This window comes from Drosophila melanogaster, chromosome 3R, assembly GCF_000001215.4.
Source record: "Drosophila melanogaster chromosome 3R".
NCBI lineage: Eukaryota > Metazoa > Arthropoda > Insecta > Diptera > Drosophilidae > Drosophila > Drosophila melanogaster.
This window is the reverse complement of record NT_033777.3, coordinates 22,587,533-22,613,672: the sequence shown is the minus strand read 5'-3', so window position 1 is coordinate 22,613,672 and position 26,140 is coordinate 22,587,533. Positions and strand designations below refer to the sequence as shown.

At 44.8% G+C, this 26,140-nt stretch overlaps 3 protein-coding genes across 7 annotated transcripts; 1 reads left to right on the top strand and 2 right to left on the bottom strand.

The window, feature by feature from the left end:
* Nucleotides 1-16: 16 nt before the first annotated feature.
* CG31156 (uncharacterized protein) lies at nucleotides 17-5,003 on the top strand. Its single transcript, NM_142813.6, has 11 exons — nucleotides 17-330; nucleotides 389-883; nucleotides 949-1,380; nucleotides 1,440-1,810; nucleotides 1,870-2,152; nucleotides 2,222-2,421; nucleotides 2,474-2,663; nucleotides 2,721-2,951; nucleotides 4,192-4,324; nucleotides 4,398-4,527; nucleotides 4,590-5,003. Exons 1-11 carry the CDS (start codon nucleotides 173-175, stop codon nucleotides 4,811-4,813), a joined length of 2,847 nt encoding a protein of 948 aa, NP_651070.3. The 5' UTR covers nucleotides 17-172; the 3' UTR covers nucleotides 4,814-5,003.
* On the bottom strand, nucleotides 2,958-4,188 carry CG13843 (uncharacterized protein). The gene is made up of 2 exons (NM_142812.2): nucleotides 3,567-4,188; nucleotides 2,958-3,518 (listed from the first exon to the last, which is right to left on the bottom strand). The coding sequence occupies exons 1-2, from the start codon at nucleotides 4,133-4,135 to the stop codon at nucleotides 2,999-3,001; spliced, it is 1,089 nt and encodes a 362-aa protein (NP_651069.1). The 5' UTR covers nucleotides 4,136-4,188; the 3' UTR covers nucleotides 2,958-2,998.
* Efa6 (Exchange factor for Arf 6) lies at nucleotides 4,831-25,918 on the bottom strand. Of its 5 annotated transcripts, none has more exons than NM_170027.4 (15): nucleotides 25,255-25,918; nucleotides 14,388-14,454; nucleotides 14,258-14,311; nucleotides 13,197-13,999; nucleotides 12,007-13,128; nucleotides 10,612-10,828; nucleotides 9,750-10,209; nucleotides 9,297-9,683; nucleotides 9,080-9,243; nucleotides 8,924-9,021; nucleotides 8,582-8,857; nucleotides 8,381-8,518; nucleotides 8,103-8,320; nucleotides 6,633-6,845; nucleotides 4,831-6,281 (listed from the first exon to the last, which is right to left on the bottom strand). In NM_170027.4, exons 1-14 carry the CDS (start codon nucleotides 25,390-25,392, stop codon nucleotides 6,779-6,781), a joined length of 4,209 nt encoding a protein of 1,402 aa, NP_732769.3. In that variant the 5' UTR covers nucleotides 25,393-25,918; the 3' UTR covers nucleotides 4,831-6,281; nucleotides 6,633-6,778. The 5 variants fall into 5 exon arrangements, with proteins under 5 accessions (NP_732769.3, NP_001163691.2, NP_001097873.1 ...); NM_001170220.2 differs by lacking the exon at nucleotides 6,633-6,845 and adding exons at nucleotides 6,365-6,476; nucleotides 11,238-11,477 and having other exon boundaries at nucleotides 5,202-6,284; nucleotides 9,750-10,828; NM_001104403.2 differs by lacking the exon at nucleotides 6,633-6,845 and adding an exon at nucleotides 6,365-6,476 and having other exon boundaries at nucleotides 5,202-6,281.
* Nucleotides 25,919-26,140: the final 222 nt, after the last annotated feature.

The following is a 26,140-nucleotide window of genomic DNA, read 5'->3' as shown; positions in this document are numbered from 1 at the left end:
GCTAACAGCTGTCTCTCGCAATCGAATATTTACGACTTCGTGATCAAAGAGGTCACAAAAAGAGAAATTGTTAAGTTCATTTGTTAATTACCTTTTTTAAGAATATAAAATAAATTGTAAATTAATTGCAATATTGTGCTTATTAAACATAATCTTAAGAATAGATTGCAACATGTCGAAACGACCTCGACGCGCGGCATCCACAAAAAAGATAGTAATTGAAATCTCCGACTCAGATGAGGAAGTGAATCTTACGGCAGACGACGATTACAGGCCGGAAGAAACCAAGAGTCGCATAATAGATCGCGCTGCAGATGCGCAGACCGTCGTGTAAGTCATACCCTTATTATCCTGTAAAGAATAATATATTTACCCGATATCCTTCCAGGACCAAACGCCAGCGGTTCCCAACATCCAAAAAAACAGCTGCTGAGGGACCAGCTCCCAAGAAAAAGCGGGGCGACAAAGAAAAGGCGGACGAGAATGCTTGTCCCAATGAGAACAATCCGGAATCGGTAGTCCAGGACACACCTTCAACTTCAAACCAACGGAATGGAGCCGTAGGCACTGAACACAATTCCGAAGCTCCGGCTCCTAAGAGAAAACGCGCCAGAAAGGATAAGGAGGACTTGAAAACGGCAGCCAATGAGACTAATCCTGAGAAGGGGGACGTTGTGCCCTCAACAGCAGTGACACAACCAAACGATATCGTAGCCAGCTCCTCACACAACAAGTCTTCCACTGGACGCAGTTCCTTCTGGGAGCGACGAAAGGTGTGGAACATCGACGAGCTCCTGGCCGAAACGGAGAGCATACAACCGCAGGCAGCTCGAAATATTGTAAAGCTCTTCGAGGATGAAAATACCATACCTTTTATTTGCAGGTACGCTATAATTGATATATTTATCTTGGCATTGATATATTTATATTGGCATTGTTTCCTGACAGGTACCGTCGAGATCTGGTGGATCACATCGCTCCAGATCGCCTTAGAGATATTCGGAACACGTACACAGAGATCGTCGATCTGCGGAAAAGAGCTGAGAATATTATTGGTAAATTGCAGCGTGAAAACATCATGACTCCGGAAATAAGAGAGGAGCTAATGTGCGCCAAGTCCAACGAAGAACTGGAGTTCCTTTATGCCCCCTATAAGCCGGCCAGTAAGGGCACTTTGGCGGAACGCGCCAAAGCTTTGGGCTTGCAGGTGTACGCCGATTGTTTACTGTACGGCTCAGCACCTAAGGTCAACCTTTCTGAAATTGTGGACCGCCGAAATGAGGCTTTAGCTACGGAGGCACTTGTGATGTCTGGAATCTGCCAAATTATTATTCACAACATCAGCAAAAACACAAATGTTTTGGAGGAAATACGCAGATTGTAAGCTCTTGTACCTAACTAGGAAGTTTCTATTGAAATTATTTGCTATATCGTTCTAGGCAAAACGTGCACCGGGTATTCCTCAAGTGCAGCAAGACCAAGGAGGCGAAATCGTCTAAATCTAGTTCTTCTAGTAAAGCAAGCTCCAGTAAAGGATCCAACCAAAATGCAGATAAGAAATTGGATAGCTCAAAGTTTGAGAATTATTTCAACTTCCAGGGTGATGTTAAAACTATAAAACCTTATCAAATGTTAGCCATCAATCGTGGGGAGAAGCACAAATGGCTTTCTGTCAAGATAGAAACGAACGATTACCTTAAAAGAGATCTGATGCGCTATATAACCGATCAGTACATGAACCAAGGCTTGCAATATCCATTAAGAAGGGAGGTGTTCACAAAATCCTTAGAGGAGTGCTACGCGAAGAAGTGTAAGATATGGAATATATTAAGACCCCCATATGATATGTTAATTAATTACTTATTACAGTGCAGCCCTTGATGTGCAGGCAGATTCGAGCGGCTTTAAAAGAAAAAGGCACAAAGGCAGCCATCGATGTGTTTGCCAAGAACCTGAAGCAACTACTGTTGATATCCCCCTTGAAAGGCGAACGCATTTTGGGCATAGATCCGGGTTTTATAAATGGATGCAAGCTGGCACTTATATCCGAGACTGCTGATGTGCTGTACACTGGTGTTATTTACCCTCATGGTGCCATGTCAAACAAGCGGGCTGCCGAACAGAAATTGGTTCAGCTTCTTTCAGATCATAAGTATATATATATTTTGAATTCGATTTGCAAAGATAGTTATTAATATGTCTTTTTTGCCTTTCCCAAAAGCTGTAAAATTATTGGCCTGGGCAATGGTACTGCCTGTCGCGAAACTGAGCACTGGCTAACTGGTATGTTTCATGCCGGCGTTCTGGACAGCAGGATCATTCGCTACAGCATCGTTAACGAGAATGGAGCATCTATTTACTCCTGCAGCAATGTGGCCGCCAAGGAGTTTCCCAAAATGGATACAAACGAAAGGAGCGCAGGTTTGGACGAAGATCAAATTAAAAGCAACACAAACAAACATATTTTGTATAGTGTCCATAGCGCGTCGTTTGAATGATCCATTGAGTGAATATGTTAAAATAGAGCCCCGTCACCTGGGGGTTGGTATGTACCAGCACGATGTTCCCGAGAAGATTTTGACGGCATCGCTGAATGACGTTGTGTCCGAGTGTGTCAGTTATGTTGGCGTTGATCTCAACACAGCCAGTCTGAGTGTACTCAAGTATGTGTGATTAAGGGTCAAATAAGTTATATATTTTTAATATTCTCCACCATATAGGCACATTGCTGGTCTGTCGGAAAAGAAAGCGGAAAAGATCATTGAGCATCGTACGCAGAAAGGACCATTCAAGACACGGAAGGATCTGCTCTCCGTGCGAAGCATAGGTGAGAAATCGTTTGTCCAGTGCGCCGGTTTTGTGCGCATCGAACCCCGAAGCGTTGGAGGACAACTACAGAATCCATTAGATTGCACTTGGGTGCATCCTGAGAGCTACAACGTTGTGGAAAGGTAAGTCCAATATTCAATTGACTTCATTAACCAATAATAATGAGACTTTATTCCGCCTGATTCATCGCAAGCCTGGCCTTTTCATCCGCTGCCCTCACTAACAAGGAGGTGTCACTAGGTGTCACAATGTCACTTTCGTGTTGCGTGATGCCAGCTATGTTCTTTGGACAATCGTCGTCAAAATTCTTAAGATTTGTAACATCCTCGCTAGATTCCATTTGACACCAGCACGGAAGGTACGGCTTCAAGGGATCCTTCTTGTCGCAACGCTTGCAGGTGCAGTTCTCCATGCCGGCACTCATAAAAGTCCGGAAGTCCGTCTCCTGACTCAAAAGCCCCAGATAGTCCTCTATAGAGTGCTCTTTCATAGGGTCCATCAGCTCCGCCCACGTCTTTAGCTTCACGATCACGCCAAAGAAATACGTGTTTAAGTCCTCGATTATTTGCAGCACCGAATCTAGCTCTTTCAAGAATGTACTTCCTAAAGACCGGTCCAACCTGGCTACGCGTTGATCTAGCTCCTTTTTCGACTCACTCATGTCCAGGTATAAATTGCTCAAATCGGTGCTAAAAAGTTTTAAATTAGCAGTGGCTGTGTATTTTTAATAGACTTACTTTGACTGATTGACGATATTGTAGGCTCTCTGAAACTCGCAAAGGGCCCGCTCTTCGGTCATCCGGCTTATGTACTCGGGATAGGTCTTAGTGCATCCGGTCGAGCTGGCTAAAATGCGATAACGCACTCCATGGTAACGCATCTCCTTAACCCTCTCAATCTGAAATGGTTTGGCCTGCTCCAGCTCATTCTTCAGGGCCTTCATTTTCTGGTCAACTACTAGAGTTTGCTCGTGCACACACTGCTCAAGCTTAAAATCGTAGCGGGAGTAGATATTCTCACAATGCTTGAAGGTTGGCTTCAGCAAATGGATGGGAATGGTCGATCCCCGGCACGGTGGCGGAAGCGGACGACGCTTGTACCGCTCCGGCGGATACTCCCAGCAAACTCCAAAGCGGGTTTGATCCTGCACATTGAGCGGATGCTGCCAGCAGGGCTTGTATTTCGGCTTATCGTTGTGGCCGTAGAATGCTACCTTTCCACATGCAACATATCGAAGCTTGGCTGGCGGCACAATTGGAGGATAATGCCAGCGCTCCGCATATTCCTGCTTTAGCTTGGCAATCATTATAATGGAAAATTTGAAAACTTAACTCTAAAACCAAATACTTTTTGTGCTTTCAGTATTGTCGGAGAATGTGACTTAAAGCTGTCGGATGTGGGCAAGGCTGCCTTTATAGCTAGCATCAAGCAGTTTGCCTCATCCCAGCCTAATCTCGATCGCATTGCCAAGCAGCACAAGCTGCCCATGGAGCGAGTAAGTGCCACTCAATCTATACTAAACAGGCCTATTGCAATGTTCAAATAATTTAAAATAAATTTCCTTTCAGTTGGAGTTCCTGTTGGTTGCCCTGCAGCGCGAATTACTTCAGGATTATCGAGCAGATCTGGACAAGAGGCCACTGTTCAAACAAGGTCTAACTAGGCTGGATGATCTTAGCATGGGCGAGGTGGTCACTGGCAAGTGGAGACTATGATAGTCATTTCATATATGTACTTATTGAAACTATTCCGACACACAGGTGCCGTGACCAACGTAACCCAGTTTGGCGCCTTCGTGGACGTTGGAGTGGAGCGCAATGGCCTCATACACAACAGTAACATGAATAATTCGCAGCTGAGCGTTGGCGATCGCATTGTGGCATCGGTGGTAAAGGTGGATCTGAAGCGACGCCAGTTGGAATTACGTTTGGAAAATATGCTGATGGAGACGGATACCTCGTTTAAGTTCAAGGCGGAGGATTAGACAAACTGCAGGGATTTAATGCTTTCGGAAGTATTTAATGATTCATATCGTAATTGTTTGGTTGCTCACACGAGCATTCATATATACTATATATAGTTCATATATATATTTATATATATGTGTATATGCATAGTATAACGGCTTTCCTAAGTTTAATCAAAGCTTATCAGTTAGTAATAAATGTTCACATAAAAATCACCGTCTCCACGTTCGTCTTCTTGTTTCCCTTCTCGCCACAAGTTGGCAAGTTGTCTTAAATGAATTGTTATCGAAAGGGTATTGCTTTAGAAACTAAGTGATGCCCTCTTAAGCCAGTTAAAATAAATATACAATATGCATACATTTAGGCGCTTGGTTTGCAGCAGGCAAGTTGCTTTCACTTTTAGTTAGTTTGTATTTTCGAATTTATTGCCGTTTCAGTAGAATTGTTAAAAATTATTATAAACAATGTTATATAGTCTGCATTTACATAATTACACAATACCATAATCATAATATATTCAAAAATATATGATGCATTTAATTTTATTTTTTCCTCCATCTCTCTTTACCCCGTAATGGATATTTAATTTCATATTCTAGCTACATGGACATGTCGCGTAATCAACCGATAGTTGTTTAAATAAATATATTAATCCGTACATAATATTGGAGTAACTGTTCCTACACAGTTAAATGTGATAATGTATCGCAAAAGACCAAAAACAAGTTGTACACGGTATGGTAGTAATTGCTTAAGCTTAATGCTAATGCGCTTGTCCTCTTCTCAATTCTCATTTCGTTATTGTTACTGCCGATGTTCTCCATCTTGTGGTTGTGTAGAGATATTGTTCATTAATTAATAATTTATTTTTATCATTTATAATGATAGCATAGGTAATGATGTAAGTATTGTTTATCAACTCTTGTAATAATAAGTCTATGTGTATAAGCAGTTTTCATTCTCGTTCCTAAACAGCCGTCCAGCAGAATCTTTGGCGGAGCAAATATGAACGATAATTCAAATTCGAATCGATCTGACTGTGTAGCTTTAAATCAGGTGAAACCGATCTCGAATACCCTCATTCTGGATAAGTAGCATGGTAAATATAAAATCAACTGCACGAATTCGAGATAATCCTCTGGTTGCCGAGATTATGCCGATGTCTTCTGATGAACGACCTTTAAACGTAAAATTCTCCCTCGTTAATTATCGCATTGGTAGTCTAATTGTCTCAAATGATCTCTTTCTCGCAACCCCTGATGGGGTTTTAACTGACTGAAAGTGCACGAATTCCGAATTTCTGTGGCAGACACGGCACAGCCGCAACGCTTGAGTGTAAGTGGGTGGGTGGTGGCGTGGCGCGAGTGGTGCTGAGTATGCGAGTGGGTGAGTGGTTCAGTGGTTCTGTGTGGATCTGATCTGTTTATGTTCCCGTCGCAGGCAGCTTGGCATTTTGGAGTATTCTATTCAAATTCGTTCAATCGCCTGCTTCACTGGTGGGGAGAGAAAAGATAGTTACACGCATAAGTCGAAGTTGCTGATAGGTTCAATGTGGGCATGGCACTTACCGATAGCCAAGAGGCGGGGATTGTGATGTAGGTGTGTGTTGGTTATGCGAGTTTTGAAATGATCGAAATCAAGAGCGAAATAAAACGTAATTATTTCTTTTTCTTCTCTTTTCTGCAAGTGTAGAACAATAAGCGAGGTTAGCAATCGTGGATTGAAAACAAAAAACGGGTTGTCGGATGGTGGGAATTCGTTTTGGGATCGCACTAAGCCAAGCTAGACACTGAAGAGTTAACAATTAACATTGAGTTTTGGCCTCGGCCTGCTCACATTTAATAAGACAGGTGATCGGGTCGATCAGTACGGGTCAGGGCATTTACAAGGAGCACCTCTTGGAGCGGATCACTAGCCTCTGAGTTGTGGTGCTTCGTGTGCTGTGGCTGATGTGGCTAAATCTTGGCAAGAGACTAAGTTGCTTAATGGCTTTTCGAATGGATCAAGTGCCGCCAGAGTGGGCAACAGCAGCAGAAGACATCGAACCATCTGTAAGATTGAAGAATTCTTCCATTTGGGTTTTGCTTTTCACATTTCACTTGCATTTGGGTGGAACGTAGCATTTGAACGCATTTGAACGGGAAAACGGAATGGCAACGGGCAACGAGTAACGGCAACTGCTTTGGGTTCACCTAGGGCTCGGGGTCACCAAATGTCGTCGGGTTAACATGAGTCATATATGGGTACATCGGTGAAATCATCAGCAACTTGTGTACAGTGTGTGGGTGTGGGATGGCTTAATTGATTCGTCTACTTAAATTTTATATCTATCCGTTGGATGTGTGCTGGTTTGTAAAACTGGTATAATCCTTTTTTCTTTGTGAGTTATTATGTTGTTGCATGTATATTTGGAATGCCGGTAGCTTAGGCTTAAACGTAAACGTTTGCTACTAGTGAACCACATTTGTGTTTTCTACATTTCTTTGTTTAATTTCGTTTCTAAATATATTCTTTGGTTTGTATACATTTAACGCCAAAACTTTGGATACTAGTGCTACAAAAAACTGCTTTCTATAGTTAACCATTTCAATCTTGACTCTAAATCGTATGAAACGGTCGACCGTTTGGTTTTCTAAATTCCTAATTATATCAATTACGAATTGTTCATTGAGTTTTCACAGCATGTTGTGTGGTTGTGGTTGCATCCAAAATAAAACCATTTTCACATAAGAACTAATTACATTAGGGGTCTCCGTCTCCTTTTTTCCTTTTAATTGCCTACGCGCAACACTTAAGTCTGAATTCAGTTATTGTTATACGTATCGTAGTTAAAACTATTCAAAATTAAAGCTTGTATATGTGGGGATGTGGTAATATGATGCCAGCAAAATGCCAAACAAAAAGAACGCACACGAAATATATTTACACATAGAAAGGATTAAGGAATAACAGTGAGCACAGTACAATAATGCCAGCAACACAACAGAACACCGCAGCAAACTGAGTCCCAGAAGATCTTGCGCCAGGCCAAATTGGTTGACACCGAGATTCTGGGCGGACTGCGGAACGAACAACACAACAGTAATGAAATATTGGGAAAGCAGCTCAACAAAAAATTAACAACGAAAGCGGGAAGAACAGAAAAACATATAGCTAAGGACAAGAATAGAATGTAACGAATCGATCGGAGCGATCGCTTAAACCACACAAGCTGAGAAAACTCCCATTACGCGTCAGCCAATGTCCTGCTGCACATGGGCGGAGGACGAGGAGCTGCTGCCGCTAGGGCGTTGCTGCTGACTGTACCTGTTCGTTGGCTGTTGCTGCTGCTGCTCCTTCTGCTGATCCTTCTGGTTAATACTTTGCGGCGTGGGTGGCGTGCAGGCGGTGGTGCCCACTGGGAATGTGTCGGCCTCTTCCTCGTGCGACGCTGGAGAGGGCTGCTGCGCCTGCAGCTCCAGCTGCTGCTGATCAGCCAGCATCTTGGCGCTCAAAATGCTCACATAAGTGCGGTAGCGACGAAGCTAAAAATAATAGGTATTATAGGTTCGATTCATTAGGAAAGGGATGTGGTAAAAGCTTACTTCATACTGCAAGTAGCTCTCCTTTTCCTTGTAGTTCTGCAGAGCCAAGCCCTTGCTGGGAATAGGACCCTTCTTGTGCTCGTTAAGCTCCTGATCCAACTGCGCCAGCTGCACCTCGTGCGAGTCCAACTGCTCTTTCTGTAATGCACGAATAATAATATTAACGAACCGCACATGAAGTGACTACCTTCTTGCACTCACCAGCATCAGCTTGGATTGTTTGCTGGGCAGGAGCGGACGTTGGAATCGTTTCTGACTGCCCACCCCTCCCTCGAGCGGAGGCGCTGATATAGCGGCGCACACGTAATTTATCGTCTCCACCCACGACTGCAGCTCCTTGGAGTCGCTGGTCTGGAACAGATACTCGGCCTGGTCGGCCGTCTGCAGCCGGAACACATGTTGCTTCTTGGTGTAGTCGTTGGCCTTGGTGGCCAGTGCGTGATGTATGCGTATTGCATTGTGCAGATTGTCGGACATCTGTTGAATAATTTGAAAGTTATAGCATGCTAGCTGCTACCACACTCATGGTGAGTTAATACTCACTTGACTTTTACGAAAACCGTGCTCATCCTTATGCAAATACAGCACAAGATCACGCAGCGTGCAGTAGAACATCTTCCAGGAGCGTTTGCCAAAGGGAGCTGTAAAATATTATGGTAAATTACACTTCCCTCCATTTCACTTATATATAGGTCTTACTCTTCTTAAAGCTGCTGTCATAGCAGCATTTACGCATCACATAGCCTTTTTTGTATTCCACAGCTGTGGCCAGTTCTGGGGGATCGAGGAAGGGATTGAGACCCACATTGCCCAGGGCACTATTGTTGGCTCTTTGCTGCTGCAGATCACCTGCCTCTTCATCTCTGAAAGAACACGTGATAAGTAAAAAGTAATGATCTTACATTTCGCCACTTACAGTGCCCACTCAAGCGGCTTGGTCTTAATGGCCTGGTAAAGCGACTTGAGCACATCCTTGGGAAAGTTCTCGCCATCGTTGAGATCTGCCAGGTTGTCGACGAATTCCGCACAGCTCATCTTACGATTTATGTTCTGGCCGTGCAAGTCCGTATTCAGCAACATTATGGCACAGGTCAGCGTGTGCACGGCGTCCTGCGAGTTAAAGGTGCCAGGATTGCAGTCGAGGAAGCGCTTGGAAAAGTGCACCAGCACTCGTTCCCGTTCCTGCGTTTCGCCGGACAGCGAGAATTGCTGCAAGAACTCACGCAGCGCTTGGTCAAGTGACTTCTTCTCAAAGGTAAAATGTTTGAGATACTCATCGGCCACCGCTCGACTAAAGTCATTGCTGCAAAAATCAGAGATTTGTTAGTAAATGTTTTTGATAATTTATATTTAAGATCTGCATTCTCACTTCTTGCTGAGGTGTCGCGACACATCGCTCTTCTTGAAACCGTCGAGGGAGTGCAGTCTTTTGGCCAGGCGTATGGCCGAGGGCATGTCCACGGCCTTGGGCGAGTAGTGATACGAGTGCAGGGACTCCACATCGCTGCCATCGTCAGAGACTGGCGGCGAGGCGTCCCGCATGCCAACGGTCATCGTGCCCAGCGGCTCGTCCGTCAGCGTGACCACATCCTCCTCGGAGCGGCCGTTAGTTCCGTTGCCGCCGCTGCTGTTACTGTCCAGACCGCGCACTTGTATGACCACTTTGTGCTCGGACTGTTCCCTGTCTCGATCCCTATCCCGTTCCCTTTCTCTCTGCTGTTGCTGCTGGGCGCGCAACTGCTGCTTGAGCTGCTGGCGCTGATGGGCGGCCGCGTCCGAGACGAGGATGGTGGAGTCCGAATCACTGGGATCGCTAAGTACCATGCCGCCTAGAATATCGCGAGAACTCAATAAATTATCGTCGTCTTGGTAGTCGGGACTAGATATATTCGAAATGGCCTCTGAGACGCTCTGATCGTTGTTGCCACCACCACCAATGCCTCCACCACCACCATTGTTTCCGCACCCACCACCTGGGCAGCTAAGCAAGCCAGGAATCCCGCTGGGCGGTTGCGCGACCTGGCCGCCCTGCTCCCTCTCTCTCAGCTGTTGTTGCTGCACGGCGGCCATGGGACCATTGCTGCTGCTGCCCAGGCCCAGGGCGCCCTTGGAGCCCGACGAGGACATCACCGACGAGGAAACCGACGTGGGCGAGGCCGGACTGCCCACAGCCGAGTGCTGGGGCGACGAACTAATGGAACTTGAATGTGAATTTGAATGCGATTGCTGACCGTAGAGTTGCTGCTGCTGTTGCTGCTGCTGCTGTTGTTGCTGCTGCTGATGTTGCTGCTGAAGCTGCTGCTGTTGCTGCAGATGTTGCTGGTGAAGCTGCTGCTGCTGCTGTTGGAATTGCTGCTCTTGCTGTTGCTGCTGTCGCTGAAGAGCCGCCAACTGATGCGGCTGGAGTGGCGCATTATAAGTCCACACGATCCGATCGCGATCCGATGCCTAGGATTTGCAACAAACCAGAGATTAGTAATACGGAATTAACAAGGTTTTCAAAGTTGTCGTTAATCGATTTATGCTCTATGGATTTTTTTTGTCAGATCTCGAATTTCCATTGCCGTTGCCCAATCTCTCTGTGGAGTCCTAAACAATTTTCCGAGTGCTGAAAGCGTTCGGTGTCTGTTCTGTGTGTGAGTGTCAGAAACTTAGGTGGTATGCATTTGGTTCGGGTGTTGCGGTGTGGATGTACGTATGTATGTACGTTGTGGACAAGCGTTTGGTGTCGAAAGGTTCTCATCTTCTACATACAAAACTTTTTCAAGCGCAGGCAGAAAATCAAAGTCGGCAAAATCGAAACGAAATCAAAATCAAAAGTCACATTAATCAGCATGCCAACTATGCAAATGGCAACCTTTTTGCATAAAATATAGTTTAATTTGCTGCTGCAGTTCATCGTTCTCGTTGATGTTGCAGTTATGATTGTTGCAGTTGCTGTTGCAGTTTCACTCGTTGCTGGTTCGCCGGTGTTGCTGCTGCAGTTATTGTTGTCGCTGGAGTTGCTGCTGCTGCTGCTGCTGCGGTTGTCGGTCTGTTCGCCCTCGTTGTTGTTCGAGGCCAATGACGAGTTGTTTACAATTACAGTGGCCATCGACTAGAAAGCTCACGGGGGACAATAAATTGCGCATATCAAATCGATTCGAGAAGAGTCAAAGTAGGAAACAGAGAAACGAGAAAACGAAAGAAGAAAGAAACGCGAAACAAGAGAGTAAGATAGACAGAGAGTTGTTTAGTAGTAAGTAAGTTAAGTTAGGTAGGCAACTTCAAAGTAACGAGGTAACAAGTTAACAAGTGAGCAAGAAAAACAGTGGGTTTTTTGATTTGGGTCTAGGTCTAGGGATGATTGGATGATATGAATGGCTTACAGTACAATGCAATGGCTAACACACACGCATACACAAATACATATATGGTCAACAGACTACTACAGAAACCAGTTAACGAAAACCGAACTCTACATAAGCACTTTAAAACGGAGAGCGGGGTTTGTAACTCATCAACTACGAGTGTCGAGTGTTCTTGGGGAGATCTGGCGGAAGGAAAATTCGACTGTTCGCTGTCTAGCTCTATCCGGCGGACTATCCTGCGTGGATGGGGAGTGCCTAAGCGCGTCGACGCCTCACCTGCGAGTCCTCGGAGTCCTGACGCGTGTCCAGCAGCGTGTTCAGCGAACTATTCACATCCTCATCAATGTCGATGGGTATCACAGCGGCGATGCCCTCGCGCTGGATCTGCTGCAAATGGTCCTCAGACTTGCTGGTGCGGAAACCGGCGGCATCACACTTCCGCACCACATGTCCGTTATGCCGGCGCACCACCACGGCTCCGGCGCCAGCGCCACTGCTCGACTCCGGAACAAGCGAACTGGGCTCCGGGCTCGTGGGCACCGAGTTGGCCGTCTCCTTGTCGATCAGCGGCGTCGACAGCGAGATCGGAGAGGTTGGCACTGAGAAGGAGGTTTCATCTAGGCCCAGGCCGCCAGCCTCGCTCTTGACCGTGGTAGATGATGATCCCGATCCGGAGCGTCCTGCACAGTCGACGGCATCCCGATTTCGCTGCTGCTGGCGGGTGGCAGTGCGCTGTTTCAACGCCCGCAATCGTTGCTTGGCTGAACCGGAGCCCAGCGAGTTGGTGGAGTAGTCCTCGTCGCCCGCATCGTTCTCCTCATCATCGTAGGCATCATCGTCATCGTCGTCGTCTACCAGACACTGCCGATCACTGTCATCGTCGTCACCCCGGCCCACACCGCTCTGGTAGGTTTCAATATTGGTGATGTCGTAGTGTGTTTGATCCTCCTCGCGCTCCTCCTCAACCTCCTCCTGCTCCTCCAGCTCGTCCTCGTTTTGGTAGTATTCGTAGCGTTGCTGATTTTGCTGCTGGCGGTATCGTTGTTGCTGTTGGCGCTGCCGCTGCTGTTTGTTGTCCTCTTCCAGGACATACTCGCCCTCCTCGTCCGGCTCCAACTCCTCGCACATGAGCAGCGTATCGTTGGTCAGCGAATCCTTACGATTGTAGCTGTTGTTGATGCTGTCCCGCTGCTGTTGTTGTTGGTAGGTTTGTTGCTGCTGCTGCTGTTGTTTCTGCAGCAGCTTTGCCTCGCGCTTCACGGAATCTGAGCTGGTGTTGGTGGGCGAGTCTACCGAAGAGGAGGACGTGGGCGAGGATTCACCAGAGGCACGCGGTGCTAGTGCGCCGTTGATACGCGGATTTACCAAACGACTGGGTGAATCGCGAAGACTGTCAATCTGTAAAATAAAAATGTTTTGTTTAGGTTTTTTCTGATATTGGTTTAAACGATTTATGGATCACATACCTTTTTGGCCTGGGCGGGAAGCGGATTGCTGGTCTGCGGTGTCCGGGACAGATTGAGAATAAGGTCACCGGTCATCATGTAAGCCTCAAAGCGTGGCGCCTTCGCCGGCTGCGGTGGCGCCGAATTCGGTTCCGGTTCCCGCTCCGGCTCCCTATCGGCAAACCGCTGCCGAGTCACCGGACTGCCGCTGTAGCTGTTGGAATGCTGCAACGATTGCGGTGGCAGATGGGCGGTATGTCCGTTCCCGTTTCCGTTCGCCGCCTTTGTCGGAATCTGCGATGGGCGTGGCCGCTTATTCTGCGGCGAATGGAGAACGGGCACGGGCTTGGGTACGGCACATTTGGTGAGCGCCTGTGGAATGCGTGAGGGGCGGAAGGTGGGCGAAGTGGCCTCCCCACCAACACCACCCCCAACACTACCGGTGGGCGATGTGAGGCCCACTACGTTCGTGGTCGAGGTGGTGATGCTTGTCTCCACCACCTTAATCTTGGTGGAGCTGGCCGAGGAGTTTCGACTGTGGCTGTGCGTATGCGTGGCGGTGGTTGTGGTCGTGGTGGATCCACTCGCCAGCAGTGGCGACGAATTCTGGCGCAGCGAGGGCAAGTGCGTCGGTGACTTGTAGCGCAGTCCGGTCTGCGAGGGCGTGGTCGCCGCCCCCTTGCCACCAGCGTTCGGCCGGTGATTCGGCGAGGAGTTGGTGCTGCTGCTGTGGTAATCGTAGATGTTCGGCGACTCAATGTCCACATAGTGCGGACTCTGGGTGTTGGCCAGCTGCTCTTTGATACGCGCCTTGAGCTTGGGATCTAAGGATAAAAGGTTAGTTAGTTTTCCATTCTTCAAGTTTATTCTTCGAGAAGCAAACCGATTTAAAATTTATATATGTATGTATGGTTGTACTGTACACATCAATAATCATTTGAGAAACCTTGAAAAAAACCCAAGACGCTTAGCATTGCATCATGGTAATTAGAAAAGCAGTTTGGTTCAGTTCAGTTTGGTTCGGTTCGCTTTGGTTCAAGACCGGTTTGCATCCTCGAGGAATGATATACATTTCCACCTACCTCGCTTCAGCTCCAAGGTCACCAGCTGTTCCGACAGGCGCAGGCATTTGAGAACTGTTCAAAAATATGTTTCAGTTAATTATTCACAGCTTTCTCCGACAGCATTCCATTATTCCCAGCAGGCACTCACCTTCCTTCGTTGTATAGCGATGGACATCCGTTCCGTTGACTTTGAGGATGACATCCCCGGCCTCAACCTGCAAAATGGAGAAGCAGAGAGGCGCATTTAGTAGGCAAATCACTGGCCCTCGATGCCCCTTCTACGATTCTATTGACAACGGCAGAAAGCCTATTGATTTTCCTTCGGCTTGGCTGGCTTTGTTATTATTATTCGCATGTTGGGCTGTCGGCACTTGTAAACTATTTTTAATTTTCTTCTCGATGGAAATGCGGAAAATTGCGGGAGCTGTCGGGCGGCGGGTGGGGGAACAGCATGAAATCACAACGTGGGACGACATTGGCGCCTTATTTACTTGCTGACGTACGAACACAAGCTGAAGAGCTTTTCGGTGCCCGTATCCGGGGTTGAGTGGTACGTGGGGGAACCAACCTTCACCTCCGGCCTGCCGCCCAGAACTCATAGATTATTCAATAAATATGCTAGCATTGGGGATTTTGGGTTTGGATACGCAACGACGCGCGTCTCTGGATTCATGGCGAATGCATGCACACAAGAAGCTCAAATTACTTTTGTACTATTATTGCATAATTAGTTATGTTTCTCCATGGCCTTCCTGACTGGGCTGCGTCGGTTATTATTAATGTACAGGATATGGTATATATACATATACAGGATGTTGGGTGTGTGTGCTTCCTTCGGAGACACTTGACGCGAATTGCGGGCGGCAATTAAAACTAAAAGTCGCACTAATTTGTGCTCTCACTATGTCTCGCTCGGTGGAACTGCCAGGAAAACGTGGGTCTGCCAGAGAGAACTCTGCACTTGGCCAAGACGAGAGAGCGAGAGAGAGAGTCGGAAATGGGGGGAAAACTGGGCTAAGAGAGAGAGCCGGGAAACTTTGCAGCCAGCTTCAGATTCAGAGAGAGGGGACAGAGAGAAAGAGAGTGAGTGGGTGCCACATATTGCTGCTGTTGCCGCGGGCGGCAATGCAATTTAATTAAGACTGTGCTTAAATTAATTGTGCCGCCCGAAAAATGTCGACAAACTGAGTTACATAACATCCGTACGGGCCGCCGCCACCCAACGAGCCAACCCATTTTGGCAATTTCTAGGCGAAAAGAAAGTCAAACCCGTAATGCAAATTTGATGTTTTCCCCGTGGCAGCATCTGCATAACACGACAAAGGAACCAACCACTCTCCACTTTTGGCCACTTCGGAAACCTGGAAAAGCGTTCGCCGCTTTTTGATAACAAGCCGCGATTAATGGCTTGCAGCGCCGACGAGGCACAGATCTTCCCCAGATTCGATTAGGCACTTTGAAACAGCCAGCAGTCATCAGCAGATGCACAACCATACGCACACACACACACACACAGTTGAGCGCATCAAACAAAATTGCTTTTGCATTTCACTTTCACGCTCTGGAGGGGAGCAGCGAACGATAGCTATAAGATATGATTACAGTGAAATCCCTTGAAAAGAAACTGTGTGAAAAAATTTACAAATTTCCTCCAGAGAATCCATTTCTCATCCATATCAGTTTTCTTATTGTTTATATCACAGTATGCAGACTTTTACAAAGATAGTTTAGATTGATTCGTTTTAGCTAAGCTCCGCTGTACACTGACACTGAGATAGTGAGACCCCCTGGGCACAAAGTTGTCGAGTCGAGCTAGTCAAGCAACCGACAACCAACAACCAGCACCCAGCAGGCTGCACAGTTAAAAGTTAAATCAATCAGTTACACTCGGCTGCCGGCCTGTCCCCCCCACCCACTCCATAACACCACCACCACCACCCTACTCATCTGGCTCCATCCGCACCCTTTGACCCCTGGCTTGCATGTGACCCCGCTTCTTACACTGCTGCACACCGTTGGCTACTCAAATTGAAATTGGTTCGAATTGATTTGTTTTTACACCCAACGACACCAATGACAATTGGACAGAGCCTCTCCTGCATTTTGCACGACCCATCCATTCCATTCTACTCCATTCGTATTTGGTGTGGTCGGCAGTCTTGTTTGTTATCCGCAATGTCATGCCCCTATTTCAAATTGCAAAAGGAGCAAAAAAAATAAGATACCACTACCACAAGAGGATGAGCTGCACTTTGGCGGAGACAAAAACAAGCCATCCCAGTGATTGAGCCAATGAGATGTCCTGATAGGAAAGTCACAAGGGATAGTCTTAAATTCAAGTATACTAACAAAATCTATTTTTGATTATTATCGTAGATATTTAAAGAACCTCAAGTAGTTGCCATATTGTCTTGTTTAAAAAGAGAGCATCACTTTACTCTGGAAGTGGTTTCGAGGAACCTCCAGGTGTCCCGGTAATGGATCCCCATGTTTACACTAAAAACAGGTGCTGTGGGACACTTATGTAAACAGAGAAGAGGGGCTGCTGCTTATCAGGAAATTCCTAATTCCCAATTATCGCACATGGACTCATATCAGATACAATACCATTTAGCATTCACGTCACATTCGGCTTTCAATAATCGACAACTTGAGGCCACAATTAATGCCAAGTGATTTGTTTTTTCGATTTTTCGGGGCTCTCCTTGTGTATGTTTTGATTTTGGTTCAATGACGCTTTATTGACACGAACTAAACCAATATCAATTAACAATAGCAACAACACGACGCCCACTTGGGGCTGCTCGCGTGTGTGTGTGTGTGCTTGTGTGTGTGTGTGTGCTTGTGTGTGTGGGTGGTGGCAAACAAGGCGATTGATTGATTGTATTAGCGACTACGACGACCTAGTCAAGTACGATGCCGTGCAACTACCTTCACCGTTTTACGGTTATATGCGGCAGTATCATCGGATGGTCTTTGGACTCCCATTTTGCCGCAGAGTCGTTGACAGAATGCAGCAATGGTAGGGTAAGGTAATGCCCACTAACCTCTTTTTCGCCGGAGCGCCCAGAACCCAGAAAATCAATGTTGAGGCAGGCAGGCAGGCAGAAGGTGAAGCCAGCCAGTCCGCTTGCCACGTGGGCGTCACAAGTGACGCACTCAACGGAAAAAATGTTGAGACCCGTGGCGCGGTGTAGTTGTAATGGTGGTGACAGGGGTGCGCGGTTGGAGCCAGACACTTGGAGTCCATGGCTCTCACTCAATCCGAAAGCCTGTTATTGGACTAATGATTTTGCCACTTCCCTGGCTATTTATTTGCATTCTACACGGCTTCGTCTGGTATTTGTTTACACGTTCCGTCCTTCGGCACGGCACTTAGATCCACAGGGTCCCCCATTGGTCATCAATCACACCCACCATTATATGCGAAATTGAAATATAGAAACGGTGAATGAGAGCCGAAAGTTAAAAACTTAAGATTATAATATAGATTATGCATACTATGAATAAGCAGAGTAGGACATTAGGAAATGAAATATGTACATATATGTAATATTGGATTGTGAAGCCCCAAGAGTACTCACATTTCCTCAAGCACCAATTAGCCATCTGAGTTATGGCTCGAAAGGGTTTCTTTTCCGGCTGAAGGGGGCAACATCTCTTATCATGTTTAACTAATAAACATCTGCACAGAATGCCGCTGGACAAAAACTGATCAAATATATGCGAGCGAGCACACATACGCTCGTTTTTGCTGTTTTATTTATTTGGACGACCTTGCGGCACACTCATTGTGGATTTCCTTTCATATTTGCACCAAATAAAGCGAGGGGGAGCAACAAATTAGCATGAATTGCTTTATTTCATTATCATGCTCCGGTGAGTGTTGTGTAATCGCAGGAATCGGAAGTCGAATGAATGCTTTGAGTGCCTCGAATGGTCTGAATGGCGATGGCGATGGCGATAGTGATGCTATCGCCAACGCCGCTTAGCTAAATAATTCCGGTGATGGGAACCACTTGACGAACGATCCATTATGTTGATAAAGTGTGAACTTTATCAGAACTATGCCAATGGGCTCGACGACTGGAGATTGGGAATTGAGTGATTCACACCCAGTAGTCAGCACCAAATATATGCATGGAATATATACAGAGGCATTCGCATTTGGCAAGATTACACCTTTTTCCATGGACTTTCTTTGGGGTTTTGGGGGCAAGTTGTTTGCTTAATCTCTAACTGCCTAATTAAAAAGCTTGCCATCTTAACGGGCACAAATTTCACTACATTTTTGCCGCATATTTTGTGGGGCAATGTATGGTAATTATATCGCAAGCAAATTTAGTAACTCGACTTGGGGATAAAGTTTGCCAGCTATTCAACAAATTATTATTATACTCCTTAAACTTTAATCCAGTTTAATCCCATTTAAGAATGGATACTTAAATCTTGTGCTAAGCTTTTCTCTCTTCTATTAAATTTGCTCTCGTTTTGTCTTGAGTTTCAAGGTTTGAGTGTATCGATTGCATCACGAGTATTTTTATCCCAAGCTTAAATCAATGTTTAGCCATCTTTATTACCCCTATTTACTGTGTATTCCCCGCATTGTAAATATCCGAAAAATGTGCGCACTTTCTACGCCGGAAAATCGAAATGGACGGGATGTTTGTGTGAATCTCTGGCACTGTGGAATTCACTGGCGAATATGTGAGTATGTGTGAGTGTGTGCGAGTGTGTGCGTGAATGCGGCTCGTGCGGGATTTGCATTTGTGCAAAACGCATAAAAATCAAACTGCAACAAGAACGAAAAGTAGAGACACTAACAACAAATGTTTTTCAAACAAAAAGTTAGTCTACATGTGTGTGTTTTTATTGGGCTGTCAAATACACTGAGAGAAATTGATCTCAAAAGCATTGGAGCATTCAAATTCAAAGCATTGTGAATAATTAATGAAATGATGATCCTTATAATACGATCCATAAAATGTAATCATAGAAGATCCAGTTTGGGGTATAGAACTTGAAGTTATTTGAGTCTGACATTTTAAGATACAAAAGTATCTAGTGTTGCAAGCTTACTTTTAGAAACTTTTTTCCGGTTTATGATTTCGATTTGGTTCTTTTTTAAACAATGTGCATAGGCAGGGTTTATTTTTGTTATCGATTTGCATTCGCCTTGGTAGCAAAATTTGCCCCACCAAAGTTTGCAGATGTGGGCCAGAAAGTCGCAAGAAGGGGGAGTAAATGGCCAACTGCAAGGGGAAGGGTAGGTAGGAAAAACGAGCCGTCTAATTGAGCATTTGAAACAGAAAAAAAAGGAAACAATGAGGTGAGGTGAGACGAGACGACATGAGATGGGACAAGAAGTGCCGCCACTCCATTTGCAGCCAGACAGCCGGCAAGTGGCAGCCCCATTCGGATGCACATTCGGATGCACTGCACCCGCCCGAAATGGTTGTTGCCTGCTGCTTGCTGCATGTGCTGCAACTGCATTTGTTGCATCTTTGGCAATGCTTGGACGCACACACGAACACAAGCCCAATAAATGAGTGAGCCAGCCAGCGAGCACACAAACAACGCCAAATATAAATGCTCGAGATTTAGCGCAAAGTTTACGGCTGCTACCGCTCGCCGCTAAGCTTTCTACGGCACTTTTTGCATGCCTGAGTCTCAATCTGAATCTGAGTCAGCCGCCGAGGCGGTGATGACCAGTTGGCTAGCTTATAGCTATGGCTACTTTCAAGAGATTCTCTTGTGCACTGACCTACAGCAAATTTTTTAGTAGTAGTAGTCCTTTGCCACACTCCTAAGGTGCGCTTCGTCACTACGCGTATATCTTATGCCATCATCACATTAGAAATACCCATAAACAAACCACTTACCACTTAATTCGAGCGTAATTTCAAAATAACAATATTTCAGGTGACGAATGTCGTCTATATGATGCATCAAAAAATAAATAGTCATAAATTTCGGGGTGAATGAGCGAGCTTCCAGAAAGCAAGTATACATAGCAATGCATGCCATCTTTCAGTCACTTTAAATGATTCATTATTTCGCCGGTTTTTGGTTCGGGGTGTAACCCCACACTTAAAAAGTGTATTTTGTGCTTAGTTGTGGCATCTCTGGAGCCGCGGCTAGCTGAGTGCCTTATGCACTTATTGTTCTTATTATTTCTTTGACTGTTTTAGCCACTGCCACTGCTGCTCGCTGTGCCGTGGCGTGCAACGAACCGCAGCGACGGAGCGCACACTGAGTACTCCGGTGTGTGCCTCAGGCCTCCGTATCCAGCCCATCTCCATCTGCTCCTCCTCCCCATCCCCATCAAGTATCCACTCCATTTCCACCTCTCAGCGGCGGCACTACGAGCACCACCCCCTACGAAGCTCGAGCTCAAGAAAAGCCGGGTCGCTTGCAACTAAACTGAACTGAACTGAACTGAGCCGAGCCCGGCTATATTTAGTTGGGCTGGGCCGACTGCCTTCCGTCGAGCAGAAAGAGCAAAAAGCAGCAAGAAAACCAACTTAATAAACGCGTGCGCAATTTTTCTACTTTTGTAATTCAATTAAAGCAAGTTTACTCTACTTTTTTGCACTTTTGACTCCCAGTGAACCGATTGAGAAGGGGAGGAAATATATGCACAAATAGGGCCAAGCTCGTAGTTAGGCTACGTGGATGCCCTGTAGAGTATTATGTGCATCCACACTTATTTTCTGATTATTAATATGTTAAAAGGTTTACTTAAAATCGACGATTAACCATTAATATGTAGTACTATTTAAAAGTAAAGTAGCATCACACCCTTGTGACTCACATTAGTATCTTTTATCGAATAAGATGTCTGCATCTGATATTTTACAGATACAGTATCTTAAGTGTGGATCTCTGCCATAGCTTCAGATACGTGGTATAAACTCCAACCACCCTGTAATGGGGCATTTGAGGCAAAAGTTAAAGCCGTATCCCCATCTCTTGACATTTACTTCTATCTCGCAATTGTAATCGAGTGAATGCTTGTTGCTGGATTGTGCTTTTCAGAGCTTGAAGTTTGCCGACCTGCTCGACTCTTCTGTTTTGTTGCCGTCTGTTTTGGTTGTTGTCGTTTTATTCTTGAACGTGTCAATTGTCATTACCCGCAATTTGCCAAAGAAGGCGAAAGATCGGGATCATAACAGCAAACACAGGCATTCCGAAAGGGGGAAAAATCAATAAGTAGCTAAGAGCTAAGAGCTTCTTCTATTGCTTTGCCATTTTTTCTATGGTTTTGTTTTTTTTTTTGTTTCTTTTTGTCTGCGACTTGTCGGTGGCAATTAATTTGTTGCTCGCAGTGGGCGGAGCCCCACAGCCACAACAACAACAACAACTACAATGGGAACAATGACAACGAAAGCGGCAACGGCGAAAAGTCGTTTGTCATTTCCAGTTAACGAGTAATTAAGCATAACGTTAGAATTTTGCAACAACGCCAGTCGAGAACAAAAGAAGCTACAAATTTCGCAGGAGGCGCAAAAAAAACAGGCAACCTAAAATGCCATGGAGGTATACACAACTGATGTTCTAAAGGTTTTGTATTTTATTTTGTCCCGTTTGCGATTTTATGTTTGCCCTAAAAACAAAAAGAAGTGAAGTATTAAATTCTTTTCCTCGAACAGCTGGGCAAAAAAGTAATTTTGAGTGGCGAGCGAGGAGAGAGCAAATCACTTGGCAACCCAAAAGATTAATGACTAAACGAATATAAATAATTTCGAAAAACATCAACAACTAGTTGTGTATTTGCTATTTGATCATGAGTGTTTGGCATGGAGTTTCGCCCAAGCATTCAATGTTTGTTTTTAAATAGATATATCATATGGCTAAAGTTTTGAAAAAGCACAATAAGATATTTATAAATGGGTTTTAATGTAGAATCTATCTAGTGCGCATAGACATTTATATAAATCGACTAGATTTAAAGGCGTAACTGCTTTAGCGCAATTAATGCAATACAATTTGCCACTCAGCCACCTCGGAACGCAGATACTTTTGTCGTCTGGCGAGTGTGTGGAGTATACTTGATGTATCTGAAGAAGTGGGAAAATAAACAAACGTGCGGTAAATGCATTCAGAAATGACAACAAACAGAGAGCAGCAACTGCGAAGAGGCAGGGAACTTAGCTAAAGAAAAGCCAGGCAAAGAAAATGGGAAATGGAAAAGCGAAGGCGACAAAAGACAACCGACGACAGCGTACACACACACATGCAACATACATACATACACACAATTTGTACACACCCAGTTGAGAAGAGCGTGTGTGCATGTGTTTGTGCATTCATTGAAAAATAAAATTGTACCGCAACCAGAATGACGGCATATAAAAAGTAAAATTAATTGCATTCGAGGAGCCGACGCATTGGTTACTCATTAGTTTTTATGTCTTACAGGGTGCGGTCTTGAAAAAGCAACTAATTACAGATGGTATGCTTTGTAAATGAGAGTTATTTACAGTTGAAGGTGCTAAGTTTAAAAATGAGGCAGAAAAATTCTGTATATAACGTTTATAAGGCAACGTGGAGCGTAACCGATACCCTAAATAATACAATTTCTTAGGAACTCAATATGATATTTTTCTGTTATAGCTCGGCTCATAAATATCAAATCAATTGAATTGAAAATTATAAATATTGTTTTTAAACACCCTAGGTGCCAAGATACTCTGGAGCACCCACTTTATAAGCAGTGTGTGCATAGATACACATGTATGTAGATAGAAGACAAGTCAAACAGCCCCAAAACAAGCCGGGCAACAAAAATAACAACAAGTTGTAAGCGAAAGCGATAAGAAATTGAAAAAGTGCGTGCCGCTGCATCCACATCAACACACACACACATATACATATGTATTATGTATATATATAGATACATGTCCATATGTCGATGTCAGTTCGTTGCCTCAAGAAAATTACCGCGATGCAATTGTGTTGCTTTCCATCATACCTGTGTGGCTTGTGTGGAATTACTTAATAATCTCAACAATTTAAAATTCCCAACGCGTTTTTTTGCACTCTGCTTTCACGCATTTCGATTTGTTTTCTGTTGTTTTGTTTGTTCGAGACCAAGTTTTTGTGGTTTTTTGTGTTTTGGTGGTCGGGCGCATAAATTTAACAACCAAAGCTGGAGAATTCTGTTTGGGTTTTCGTGTAAATCGTTTTATTTTATTATTATTTTTTTTTTTTTGTTGCCACGTCCGATAATTACAAAGTAAGTCGGAGGCTTTATGTGTGTGTTAGCATCGGCCTGAGTAAGTTTATTTATAAATTGTTGTCTTTGCATTGCTTTTTATAGCGCTGCATTTGCATTCTGTCGATTTGTTAACTTTGCGTTGCAACTCTTTCGAATCGCAGTTGCATGGGGAAATTAATAACAATTGAAATGGGCCCCACGTAAAGTCCATTCTTATCCAATATCCGCTGGGTGCGTTCATCGAAGAATCCCATTCTGAGAAATCCAGATTGGTAATAGCTACCAAAAGGTGACTATTCTCTATGAATTGTATACTAAATTTACTTAGATAAGATAAATGGTGCGGATGGGCTTTTTCAAGAGAAATTCTATAATACTTTCCGAGTCTCTGATATTACAATATATGTAGATATTTTTAAAATGAACAAAACGCTTTCTGCTGGTTATATCATGAGAATTCCGATTCGATTAAATTGACAATAAATTGATCTTTACACAGCAAAAACAATCGAACAGTAAACATATCAGCATTTTATTGAAAAGAAAGACAAATTATTTGCCTTATTTTGTTCGCTATATTTACACGCTTTGTTTTCTTTTGCACTCGGCTCTAAACATTCGAGATGCGATGCGATGACAGTAAATAGTAAATAAAAGCAAAACAAGCCTGAAAATTGATACACTGGCTTTTGTGTGAGACTACCCGCCCCTCGCCCCCTTCCAGCGCCCTTCCACCCATCAATTAAAGCAACGATGACATCACGAGCGGCAAACAATGATGACACGCCAACGGAGGACTCTCATTTGCGCTTTTCTCGCTTTTTTCGCTTTTTTTTTGTTGCCGTTGTGCAAATTGAAATGCTTTCACATACGCCAGCAGACAGCCATGGTCATCACCATAAAAAAAAGAAGTGGAAAAGTGGAAAATATTCTTATCAGCAGCCGAGGGGCGAGTCTCGGTCGCTTTGCACACAATCCAACTTCCAAAACTCAAGCCACCAGCTGCCATAAAAAATCGTACTTATCTATGTATGTACATACATACATACATATGTACGTATGCACTTTGCGTCAGATAAAACGTCATGAATAATTTGTTTTCCGTTTGAATGCTTATGTAACGGCAGTTGGACGGTATACAAATCCTTCAAAAATTTTAAAACGGTGCTGAAATCACACAATTTGTTATTGCACTTCTCTAAAATCTCCTTAAAATTCCCTGAAAAGCACAAAATTCCAGGGAAAAATGCGTATTGCAGAACAGCAATCTTAACTAGAAACTGGCATGATTTCTATGAATTTTGTCAATTGTCAATTTTTTGTCAATTCTCTAAAATCTCCTTAATATTCCCTGAAAAGCACAAAATTCCAGGGAAAAATGAGTATTGCAGAACAGCAATCTTAACTAGAAACTGGCATGATTTCTATGAATTTTGTCAATTTTGCCAGCTACGTATTTCCATTTAATGATCTTTAATAAATTCCGCTATTGGGCGGTGTGCCTTGTCGAGGCTCTACTGTAGTCTAAAATGTGGCGTTGCCAAAAGTGAGCCCAGCAAGGGAGCTGTTGCTTCTGCTTCTTCGCTGGCTGCTTCCAGTGCCCGGTGGTTGATGAAGTCATTGGTAGAGGTGGTCGGAGGTCACCGGTGGGTGGATATGAGGGGGTGGCATGGGCCGCTCGGTGTGAGGACTCCGCCAGTCCTCCTGTCCCAGACGGGAATGGAATGACACACAGCACACACAAAGGCGCAGAGGAGCTGCAACTGCGGTGTGCTGTTGTGTTTGCTTCACTTACCGCTCCGCAATCGGCTGCCGGCGAATTCTCGACGATGTCGTAGATGACATGTGGCGGTCCGGTGGTTCCGAGTAGCGAAAACCCGAAACCGGAATGCTGCTCGCTGCGCCGCAGCACCACTTTCAGTTCCTCGCTCATTTTGGGTCCTTCGGCGTCCTGCTGCCGATCGGTTCACACTCTTTTCACCGAGTTTTCGTTTGGTTGGTTGGCGGTGTGGGTGGGTAACCCCTGGGCGTGATTAATCCTTTGGGCGACGGCCACTTTTCTTAGTCGCTTTAATTAATTCTCGCTGTTTTGGGCTTGGCCAACTTCATTTGCACACTCTCATTTTGTTTTCACTCTTTCCACTTCACAACATGCACACAAACACACACGCTCACAAACACTCATACACGCACTCACGGATGACGATTTGAAAAAAAGAATGAAACTCCTTGGCGAATTTGTTTAAACATTAAACATTATTGCATTTGCTGCGCTGCTTCTTCTTCTACTTCGTTGGCTTTCTTTCCACGCAATTCTGCGTTCCACGCAAACGAAACTTGTTTAATTCGCCCGTCTGCTTCTCGCTTCGTTTCTTTATGTCGCTTTTGTCCGACTGTTTCGCCGCCGCTTAGCGGTTCGCGGGGGGTTTTAGCCGCACATATTTTGGCGAATGTGGATGCCCAGATATCGCAGATTGTACTAAATGATTGTAAATTGTAAATTGTACTATTGCACTGGGGATGGGAAGCATAAAAGTATTAATATATCGATAGATATCGGAAAGTATTTCTACCGTTGCTTCATTTCTATCGATAGATATATTTAAACCTCTTGTATACTTTTTCTAGATTAAATGAGATTTATTAGCTGACAAAGGAAAATTAAAAGAAATATATGAATA

Bases quoted from the DNA above. Each gene is read 5' to 3' on its own strand.
- CG13843 (NM_142812.2), bottom strand. From the start codon at position 4,135: ATGATTGCCAAGCTAAAGCAGGAATATGCGGAGCGCTGGCATTATCCT. The intron at 3,519-3,566 runs GTAAGTCTATTA...AAAACTTTTTAG, and splicing joins AATATCGTCAATCAGTCAAA to CACCGATTTGAGCAATTTAT.
- Efa6 (NM_001170220.2), bottom strand. From the start codon at position 25,392: ATGAGCGAGGAACTGAAAGTGGTGCTGCGGCGCAGCGAGCAGCATTCC. The intron at 11,478-12,006 runs GTGAGGCGTCGA...TGAGCTTTCTAG, and splicing joins AGGACTCCGAGGACTCGCAG to TCGATGGCCACTGTAATTGT. The intron at 9,022-9,079 runs GTAAGACCTATA...AATATTTTACAG, and splicing joins TGACAGCAGCTTTAAGAAGA to CTCCCTTTGGCAAACGCTCC.
- CG31156 (NM_142813.6), top strand. From the start codon at position 173: ATGTCGAAACGACCTCGACGCGCGGCATCCACAAAAAAGATAGTAATT. The intron at 2,422-2,473 runs GTTTGGACGAAG...TATTTTGTATAG, and splicing joins TACAAACGAAAGGAGCGCAG to TGTCCATAGCGCGTCGTTTG. The intron at 4,325-4,397 runs GTAAGTGCCACT...ATTTCCTTTCAG, and splicing joins ACAAGCTGCCCATGGAGCGA to TTGGAGTTCCTGTTGGTTGC.